The sequence below is a fragment of the Pundamilia nyererei genome, unplaced genomic scaffold, assembly GCF_000239375.1.
Source record: "Pundamilia nyererei isolate P.nyererei 1_Seehausen unplaced genomic scaffold, PunNye1.0 scaffold00121, whole genome shotgun sequence".
Lineage (NCBI taxonomy): Eukaryota > Metazoa > Chordata > Actinopteri > Cichliformes > Cichlidae > Pundamilia > Pundamilia nyererei.
This window is the reverse complement of record NW_005187522.1, coordinates 1,586,784-1,597,871: the sequence shown is the minus strand read 5'-3', so window position 1 is coordinate 1,597,871 and position 11,088 is coordinate 1,586,784. Positions and strand designations below refer to the sequence as shown.

General features: G+C 39.2%; 1 protein-coding gene across 3 annotated transcripts in view; it reads right to left on the bottom strand.

Annotated features, from left to right (window-relative positions):
• Positions 1-6,527: 6,527 nt before the first annotated feature.
• The window catches only part of gpt (glutamic--pyruvic transaminase), a 15,983-nt gene continuing 11,422 nt past the window's right edge, over positions 6,528-11,088 (bottom strand). For all 3 annotated transcript variants that reach the window (XM_005742560.2, XM_005742559.2, XM_005742558.2), the window contains 6 exons: positions 10,867-10,946; positions 10,642-10,778; positions 10,254-10,428; positions 8,773-8,928; positions 7,516-7,628; positions 6,528-7,192 (listed from right to left, as the gene is read on the bottom strand). In XM_005742560.2, the coding sequence (XP_005742617.1) occupies positions 7,102-7,192; positions 7,516-7,628; positions 8,773-8,928; positions 10,254-10,428; positions 10,642-10,778; positions 10,867-10,946 (752 nt within the window). In that variant the 3' untranslated portion in view covers positions 6,528-7,101. The remainder of the gene's footprint in view (positions 7,193-7,515; positions 7,629-8,772; positions 8,929-10,253; positions 10,429-10,641; positions 10,779-10,866; positions 10,947-11,088) is intronic.

Genomic DNA, 11,088 nt, shown 5'->3' with positions numbered 1-11,088 from the left:
AACTCAAATAACCCGTCAGCTCTGCTTCAGCCAAAGTATGCAGAAGAGCATCCCGAGTGCACAAACAGCCAAACATTGAAGCAGATGGGCTACAGCAGCAGAAGACCACACTTTTGTCAGCGTGGGCTCGCCAAAATGATGAAAAGCCCCAGCCTACCTCAGCATTATTGCTGACCATGTCCATGCCCTCATGAGGACCCTGTATCCATCTCAAACTGGTTTCTTGAACATGACAATGAGTTGCCTCTACAGTCTCCAGATCTCAACCCAGTAGAGCACCTTTAGGATGTGGTGGAACAGGAGATTCATGTCATGGCTGTGTTGTCAGCAAATCTTAAGCAACTGTGCGATGCTGTCAAGTCAATATCAACCAGAATCACAGAGGAATGTTCCCATCACCTTGCTGAATCTGTGCCATGAATAAATAAGGCAGTTCACTAGTACTGTTACAGTTTTTGAGTTCATGGTGACTCTGGCAGGGGGAAAGTGGCTCTTATATGAAAATGAAAGAACGTCTCTTTTTTCAGCCGGATTAAAATTATGCTCACAGTCAGAAAACTGAGAAAGAAAACGGCAACGGAGCACATGAATGTGGAAGCAGAAAATCTCCTTCTTTGATTACACCACACCTACTTGTAAATCATTATGTTCAAAACAGTGATTGTAACAGCCAAGTTTAAGTTTAACCTTAAGTAGCAGCCACATACGTCTTCAAGGAAACAATGCAGTGGTTGATTGGAGATGAGGAGTGTTTGTTTCACTCATTTCCACCTCCTACAGTGCATCAGTTTAATTTTCAGAACATTTTACTTTGAGTATGATGACAGCATAGGACGATAAAAGAAGTAGACCAGAATAACTTTGTATTTTGGAGTATTTTACCTTCTTTGTTGACTTGTCTTTTTATACAGTCCAACCCTGTAAGGCTCCACAAAACAAGTGTGACTGCATAGCTTAGTTATCGTACCTGTCACAGTCAAGTGTCCATTTTTTTTTATCATTGGAAATGAACAATAATAAATTTTAACCAAGTTATTTAATGTTTTTCTAATAAGAAGATAAAATTGCATGCAGCTACTTTGCATTCATACCAAACATCTAAAGTCAGCAGCTACGCTGTAGCCTGGAGCAGCTAAAGTGTGATTAGTACCCATATACTGCATGTAAAAACTGGACTTAGCCACAATAATATTAACTACTGATTTTTTTAAGCTTTGTTTTGAAGCATATATTTTGGTCTTATGGATTACTATCTTGTTTTTGTTGATTGTTGAGTTTTTCCTTCCCACTGTTGCTAAGTGTTTGCTTAAGCCGGTTGCTGGATTGTTTTTTCCCTCTATTATTGTAGGGTCTTCATCATGCAGTTAATAACTCCTCAAGGCAACAGTTGTTGTGATTTGGCGCTATACAAATAAAATGGAATTGTAAAGTATCTTGTGTAAACGTACAAGATAACAAAGAAATAACCAGCATTATGTTTCCATCCAGGTGAGGACATCAGCAATTACTTGGGCAAAAATAGATTCTGTCTTTACTCAACGCTGCATCATCATATCTTTTCAGATCATGATGTGGCCCTCAGAAGCTCTGTAGGGTAATGCAATCTAAACATGTTTATTTGTGGTCTAAGTTTTGGCATTTTCCCCTGGCAATTTGTGGAGATTTCTTGGAGTCAGCTCTAAGTGGACATTTAAAGAACTGCAGTTTTTTCACATCCATAATAGATTTTTTATTTTTTATTTTTAAGCTTGGACAGTTTCACTAAGCTATTATAATATAAATATTAATAAGCTTAATCCAATAAAAATAAAATAATCAATAGCTGCAACCCTTTCTCAGTTAAAACTCACAGTTAAATATTGTTTTGATGTTTTTTTCCCAATAATTAAATGAACTAATTACAAATTAAAGCACCTTTCATATAAGGTTCACATGAGATTTTATGTTAAGTCACTTCACAGCGTTACAATTTTGACCAAGCTGGTTATCATCAGTGTCCACGCATACAATATAATGAAGAATTGTCTGTTCACAAACACAGCTGAGGCTCAGTAAGATCTTCCAGTCAGTCAAATAAATCTCGTATAAGACTGTACACAGTGAATAAAGACTGGTCATTGTCAAAACCAGGACAGCCACATGACGGCCCTGATGTCTGATGCATGACTGTCCCTCTGTCGCCCTACATCCTCACCCGAACTAATGATGACCTTTGATTCCCAAAAGATGTCAGGAGACGGGAGAAAAACTGCAAACGCACCCAATTAATTTTGGGTGAAGAGGACTGGAACGTGTGAGTGCGTCAAGCAGCTGGAGTGAATAGTGAAGGGCTCCAGGAAAAGACAAAGCTCAGTGTAATTAGGATTCAGGAGGCCCTTTGTCAAAGATAATTAAAGCTGACAGCCACTGTGGAGCAGAAGGGAAGAGAGCAGAAAACCCCTTCAAACTACAAGCTTCACTTTTAACACACACTCTACATGGTCTTTCACTCTTTCTGCCTCTCATACACACTTTGACACACACAAACCTGTATCACCATCCATCACTCCTACTTGCTCCGAAACTGCATGCTAGGCAATAAAATAGATGAAAGATTAAATAAGACAGTAAAAGTAGTTGTGGTATCTGCATGTACGTCCTCTTGAGCCAGAAACATCTGAACAACGTGATTAGAGGAGACAGCTTCAGAAGTGAGCAGACAGCTCACACTTCACCATCTCGACTTCAGTCTTTATTGCTGCAATGGAATATTTCTACATCGCTTGTCTATTTAACTGTTCCGTTTTGTTATTACAAGGACATCTTTCTATATTGAACTGGTTTGATTAAAGATGCCACTGAATACTTCTGTATTTCAAAGCTGCTCTGCTCGATATTTTTATATGAGCAATGGATCAAAGTGACAGAAAGAGGTAGTTTGCACTGCTCTGTTTACTCCCGTACACTACCTTGCTATATGGAGCCTGTTCAGAATCCTATCTGATACCACGGGGGAAATTCAGTAGCTACGGATTAGAGGGACAAACTCCCTCTGATCATACTGAAATGAAACGTTTTCTCACTTCCAACCTGTTGAGCATGGCATTTAGGCATCCTGCAATATCACTTTAATCATAGTTTCTCTCCACTGGTTTCCTGTTTGTGTTAGAGATTATTTTAATATTTTAGAGATGCTGTTCATCTTCAAGTTGAGCCTTTAAAAGTGCTACATAGTTAAGACTTAATTCATAAAGTGATGCTACTTTTGCTTTAGGGTCAAAATGTTCAAGGGCTTTCGGTGTCTATCAACTGGCTTCACAGATAAATAAAGATGGGTATCAAGGGAAGCATGTTTAAACAGAGTTGGTCCTAGCATAGAGCCCTGTGGAACTCCGTAATTAACCATAGTGTGTGGGCTCTCTCTGGGTACTCTGGATTCCCAGACATTCACATTAGACTAATTCTTAATTGAGTATAAGTGTGATTTTGAGTGTGAATGGTCATCGTTTCTCTGGAATAGACTGATGACCCGTTCAGGGTGTGACTTGTGATAACCAATAAACAAAGTGGTTGGAAGGACGTATTACAATTTATTATTTCCTTCCCAAAAATCTTTCACTGTGCCATCTAACTTCCCTACAGAAAGTATTTATATATTTTTTTCAAGGATTTCTGAAGTAAAGCAGAAACTACCAGTGGTTTAAAACCAGGAACAGAAAACAACAACAAAAAAAGGATCTGTAGAGCAGCTCATCAGGAAGTTCACGGTTTTTAAACCACGTCAGTACGACTTCTGACTCTATCAGCCGCTTCTCGTGGTGCTGAGCAAAACTTCACATAGATTTCACTGTCAGTCACGCAGAATAGCATCGCCATGGTAACTTTCACTGCTTCGCTGACACAGTGTCACTAACTGACAGTTGATTCATTTGAATATTGCCGTCTGATTGGTTTGTTTGACTCAAATCTCTCTCCGTGTGGTTTGACCTGTCATGCGCGTTCACATTACAATACCTTTTTCTCTCAGAGAAAATTATTATTCTGCTCTGCTTGAAATGAACATTACACACTTTAGGTTTACGCTGTTTAAACCTAATGATCCACCTGTCTCTGAGTGTTGCAGGTAAAGCAACTTCTTGAAATAAAGATGGAAAAAAATGCTGCAGCTTGTGTTTCACATATCAAACAGAGAGGGAAGAGGACAAAAGGAATCCACTGAAATGACGCAGGGTCACAGCTGAAGATAACTCCACCGTCACAGATGTGTTAAGAAAAATCTTGAGCAGCAGGACAAAAATTGACCTGTGACCTGCTGCTGCCAGGTCATTCTTCTTCTTCTTCTCCATTCTCTTATATGTTTCAGTCCTTTCCTTTTTGAAGATTCAGCCTCCTTGTTTTGTGTTTATTGGGGCTTAATATAACATACAGTTGCGATTGCAAGTTTAAGACCATTTGAAAAATCGCAAAAAATCATGTTTTGGTGGTTGGACCTTAAGAAATTAAGGCTGTCACTGGTGCCGACTGCAGCCCCATAAATATCAGGCCCTTCATCTGAGACTGAAGGGCTTCAAAAACAAAAAATGTTTTCAAAGTTCTCATCAGGGGAACAATGGAGCTTCAGGAGGTGCAGGGGTGTCAAATGGCCACTGGCTATGTCCAGATGTTGCAGAGAGCATCCCTCATGACTGAGGCCCTCCTCTGTGTGGTAACGACTGGGTTTTTCAACAGGACAATGCTACAGTACACAATGCCAGCAGGACAAGGGACTTCTTCTGGGAGAATAACTTCACTTTTTTGGACCATCCTGCATGTTCCCCTGATCTAAATCCAACTGAGAACCTTTGGGGATGGATGGCAAGGGAAGTTTACAAAAATGGACAACAGTTCCAGACAGTAGATGCCCTCCGTCTGGCCATCTTCACCACTTGGAGAAATGTTCCCACGAACCTCATGTAAACGCTTGCATTAAGCATGCCGCAACGAATTTTTGAAGTGATCAACAATAATGGTAGAACTACTCATTAGTTCATGTTTGGAACTTCTGTATTGGGAGGATTTACGGGGGTTTTTTCAGAGGTGTGGTCTTAAACTTTTGATCAGCTGTAAAACAGCCTGCTTCAGTTTAAGCGTTGTTTTCAATAAATTGCCTGCTCAAAAAAAATGTTTTGTCTCACTCCCATTTCTTCTTGCTGCATGCTGAAGCTCACAGATCAGTACACTTATCTGTGTTTGTCAGATTGGTCAGATGCTGCCAACACCTTTCTTGTAAATGCACGAGTAAATGTGGAGTTAACTCAGCGAGTTAATATTCAGCTTTGCATGATCCCTTATCCTGCTTGGTAATGACAGGGTAACTGAAACCAAATAATAGACATATACTGGGGTAAACTTTGTTCATAGTACAGTATAGTATGTGTTGTATTTTCAAAATAAAACCCTTCACTTTCTTCTTGGGAGACCAGTATGTTTTAAAATTTGTGCAATAAGATTATTGAGAAGAGCTACCAGTTACACACAGAGGTTTTTATTTATGGCAACAATATGCAACTTTCAAAATAAAAGACCCAAGACAGTTATAGGATCTGAACACGATTCTTTAAACTTAAATAAAATCCTCCATTTACTTAATGGAAATCATCAATGGTCTGCCTTTTAGTGTATTTTACTGTATATTATAACCATTTGCACATAACACAAATTACTGTTGTATAATATTTTAGTGTTTTTTTAAAAATGTTACTTACATCCTTCTGTTTTTATTTTCATAATATATATCCAATTCACTGTCTTCCTAAAACTGACAATTTCAAAATAAAAGCTACTTAAAAAAAAAACAAAAAACATGATGCTGATATTTCTAATTTTTTAAATATAAGCCCTACAGTTAGTTATGTAACTTTACCATATTTTAGGTGTCAAATTTAAAAGTGTGTGTGATTGTGAAATGTTTTCTTTCTTCAGCTTTCACCCAGCCTTCTGAACTACCATTACGGAGGAGGAAGCAAGGGATGAAGTCCAGCTGACAACAGTATGTCTTCTCTTTCTAATAGTTTATATTCTGTGCTCCCCCCCAAAACTGGTTAGACTGACTGTACCTCCCTTAGTCTAGTTCTGTTAAAAGGGAGTTCTTGCTTCTCACTGTTGCCATGTGCTTGCTCTTAGGGGAATGTCTGACTGCTGACTGATGTTATAAGAAAAGAAGAAGCTATAAAGTTTGAGGTGACTGTTGTTGTGAATGGTGCTCTATACATAAAGCTGAACTGAAAGGCTAAGGCTGCTAAAATTACACACAATGTGCTGATTTTATCATTTGTCTCAAGGAAGAAGACTGAGGTTAAAGAGGGTCACCAGACTCAGACGAACAGATGTCAAGTAAAGACAATGCTACTTTTTCAGTTTGTGGTATGTGACATAAAACACCTTCAGTGAACAACAGAAGCATGTTGAACCAAGGAAATAAGATCGCTGCCATAGAATTCAAGGTCAAAGGAAAAGAGAAAGGAGGCTCTTGTTTTTAAACACACTCTCCAAAATAATGAGGCAAAACATCAGAGCATTACATTTATTTTGACACTACCAAATTACTTACTACCAAACCATCATGCAAAAGAAGCTTTTTCAGCATATTCTTCCAGTTGAGCAAAGCCTACAGAAGTGGAATATTTTAACTATTTTGTTTTGCACATTCTCAGTTTCTAAGCAGCATCACTCTTTTCTTCATTCTTCGTTGCACCTTCTTTATAACTCAAGACGCAGAGTCAAGCCATTTAGCAAAACGAAAGTTACAGACCTGGAGTATATACATCTTTTAAAAACGACACAGATAATAGATTAAGCCATGTTGCACCAAAAAAAAGAAAAGGACACAGGTCTCTGATTTAATTTAATTTCGTACCTCTTCTTTTTTTCTTTTTTTTTGGCACAAACAGCGCCTTAAGACAAAATTCTGCAAATGTCCAAATGTGACAGCTATAGAGGTTGGAGTGCGTCATCACAGAGACTACCAGAGCCACTGCAGAGAAGGCACTTAATATTAACAGATAAAATTCTGGTCGGCTGATACTTTTTGTTGTGTTTGGCCAGCTCCTCCTTTTGTGAATGGAGCGGGAAAAATGCGGGAATTTAAGAATATTGCTGGGTGAATCTCTGGTGGAACTCTTTGACTTTATTGAGGAGGATTTTCAGCTTGTCGGTCGGTGGCAAGATGGTCATTCTGGGCAAGATGAGCAAAGAAAAGGAAAACACAAATTAACCCTAGTGATGTAGAAAACAGCAGATGGCCCAGCTGAGAGTTCTTTGGACTTCCAGAATCCCAGAAGAATTAATTTAGAGGTTCTGACAGGGATAATATTTAAGATATTTTTTTTAAAAATTGCCTTAAAAATGTTTTGAGCCACTTGTTCAAAGCCACTCTAAAGCAACAGGACTGCACTAAAACCAACATTTATGAAGGTGATTGTTGTTTTATAAAAGTGCATCTACTGAATAACTGAATATCTTGATTTTCTGACTGTAGGTTGCACATTTGCTGTGTACCTGAAATGGTAGGTCCCATCTTTTTGGCCAAAGCCACTGCCAGGTACGAGGCAGATTCCCGTTTCCTCCAACATCTTCATGCAATAAAACATGTCTGGCTGCTGTCCCTTTTCCTGAGAGAGAGGAAAGGAAATATTATATGTACAATTCTTGATAATTTGGTGGCATGGGGCTCTTTAACTAAAAGCTATACTTATAACAGAAAACTGTGAGGATATATGCTTAATTTAACTTAAATAACAGTAAATAGTATTTTCAGTTCAAATAAACAAAATTAATCAATTAAAAGTTCAACTGGAACAAATTACAACAGAAAAAGCTCAATAAAACAAATACCACAATAAAATAAAATAAAGTACCACATTAAGCTGTACAACATGACATGAGGGTGGATGAGAAGTTTAAGATATTTTAAATGTCTTCACTATGGTGACCCTCAGGTACAAAATACAACTAAAAAGAAAACATGATGTTTGAATTTTGAAAGGAAAAAAATCCATATGATTTTAATTTATTTAGTGAATTTTAATTTATCTGATAATGAACAGCTGATAGAAGATATATGATATAAAAAAACAAAAAAGAAACGCTGTCTGTGACTTTTGGACAAAGTAAAAGTTGTGTTTTCTAAAAAGAAACTTTTTTGGGTTGTTTTTTTTAAATCTCAGGCCACAAGGCAAGTTAAAGAGGATTAACAGCAGATCTGTGATAATGCAGGTATGTGTGTGTTTTTGGGATAATGCTACTCCTTTGTGGTCAGTCACAGGAGCTGACCACATGTCAGTGGGTCAATGTGACGTTACCCTCTCTAAGGCTGATCAGATTCTCGGTGCTTTGATTCATCCGCTCTCTGTGAAATTCCTACAGAACAATTGCCCGTGGGACAGAACTGAAACCCTGAGCCATTGGAAATCATTTGTTCTTCTAAGACAGCAAGGTGGCGCGTTGGCAACGAGCTCAGCTTCTTTGGCACGTTGCACATCCACCACCGGTCTGCATGTTGTATTTAATGGCCATTCCTAATGTGGCTTGTATGTAGTGTGACATGAGTGCAGTTAAGGCCGTGAAGGTCACAGAGAGACATTTTTAAAACAATAATAGCAGAACTGCAAACATGAGCGATTGGAGATTAGAGAGAATGTTCTATAGAAATTCTTGCATAACTGCAATGTCTCTCTTCTTTTGTTGCTTCTGACCAATGTCATCACCCTGAAACAGAAATGGTGAATTATTTATAAAAGAAGGTTCATGACTGACCGTGGCCTCTTTGACAGCCTTTTCAGGGATGGTTATGCGAGGAAAGGAGTACATAGCACCCTGCACAGGGTTGCAGCTGATGCCTTGGACCGTGTTGAGAACTTGCTCTGTAAGTTTGGCCTTTTCTGCTAAGGCACTTAATGTGGCTGTGCGTTCCTGGATGTGGGAAAGAGATATTGGGGCGGGGGCAACATTAGATCCAACATATATACATTTATGATGCTGGGATTCACTTGATTGGAGTACTTTATCTGCATATTTGCATCCTCTGTGCTGTAAGCTCCAAAAAAAAGTTTCAAATTCAGCAAAGGGTTTTTATCTCATCCCTGGCTAAATGACTCTGAGGTGCACTTGAACAGTTTACTGCTTAGATTTACATCACACATGACCAGAAGTAAACAACATGAGCAGGATAATGCTGACCTCAAGAGCTTTTGATTTTAAGCTTTGTTATAAGAAAACCATGAAACATCTTTTGTGTTCTTCTGGATGAACTACAGTGATACGTGAAGGTAGGGCTGCAAAACAATACAATGATTATGACTGAGCGATATTTAAAATGCAAAGCAAACAAAAATCAAGTGGCCCATAAATCAGCTCCTGATGGCGTGCTTGCATGAGCCAATCACAGGTGTTCCCTCCATCGCAAGGCATGAATTTACCTGGATTAATCTGGACGAGTGACACTGTGTTAAAAACAGATATAGAACAAAATGTCTGGCAGAGCAGAAGATGAACGGCTTGTCCCTGAAAGCCGATCATTAGCCGTTATTTGAAAATACTTCCAAAAAGAAATCATTTGCAAAGAGTGCTGTGTGTCTGTAATGAACAGCAATACAACGAACTTATTCAGCCGCCTGAAAAGACACCGCAAAGTGCAGTAATGATGAATGCATGAAGGCCAAGAAAAGCAGTGCAGTGGTTTCTAACGTCAGTCATCCAACATCAGCTCAGATGTTGATAAAAGCGAAGCTGTACAGCATGCCAGCGCCGCCATCCGCCTCACAGAAGCGCACTGAAACCACCAATGCAATCGCACTACAGCTGGCCAAAAAAGTGCACCTAATAAACACGGACATCTCAGGGAAGTAGAAGAAAGTGGAAGCTGTACCCTGCTGATTTTTTGTGTTCATGCAGCCCTACCTGACGGCACTAACAGGAAGTTTGTCTTTTGAAAATTTACCTTTTTAGCGAAACCCTCGCTTAACCCTCGATGGGCTGGATGTCTAGAGGTTAATGTATTCTGGTATGTCAGCAAGTTAAGTAAAATCCATAATCAATAGTTTGTATTCAAAAGGACTTCAAACTAGTGACTGGGGCTGTAAGTCATCATTAGAAGAGAGTTTACTGATCATTGACAGCTTTTATGCAACCACAGGGGTCACTGCTTGCTAGCTGTGATAAAGAATGTAGGTTTACGATATTTAAGCTTCAGTGTCATCATTTTATTTATATACAGCCCATGATGGTAGACTGTGTACCTTGATAAAGCTGCCATAAGAAGGTTCCCCAGGCTGTGGAGGGTTAACCACCAGGTCCATTAGAGCCTGACCAGGAACAGGAGGGCACAGACGAACTGACAGCAGCTTGGTGAGCTGGTCCTTCACTTCATCGTCCATGTTGATGATTTCCATGTAGCCCCCACGAAAACCGCACCTACAAGGCAGATTATAATGTGAGAATTACAGCAAACACAAAACAAAACACAAAGAAAGAGAGAAACGCAAGCTATATATTGCAGCCTTACTTCAATATATAGCTTCAATTAGCTATAGGAGCTAATTGTTGTAAAACCTCCCCTTCAAATAACTATTTTTTCATAGCTATTTTATCCCCAGCACAAATAAGAGGGGGAAAAAAACAACTTACTCTCCCATGTAACACTTAGAGGTTGAGTGGAAAGACGCCAGTTCCACTGTTTCTGCGTACTCGGGCCCCATCTCAAACAGGACCTTCTTAAAAGAGTGGAACTGGCATCCCTCAGCATACACATTATCCTGGTACACCTGGGAGATGAGGACAATAGGATAGATATTAACAAGGTGAAGAAGATTATACATCAGACAGATGTCTTAAGACATTCAGAGAGATTACCTCATCAGCCATGAGAAAGAGACGTTCCTTTGCAGCGAATCGAATTACATCCTCAATGCACTGTCTGCTCTGAACCTGACCTGTAAAAATTAAGAGGCTCATGATAGGGCAGTGACTTTAGCTTTGCTGCCATCTAGTGGCTCATCCAAAATACATGGAAATGTGTGTTGGGCCTGGTTAGGAGACAGGACAGTCTTTTCTTGCAGAAAAGATTTAATCCAG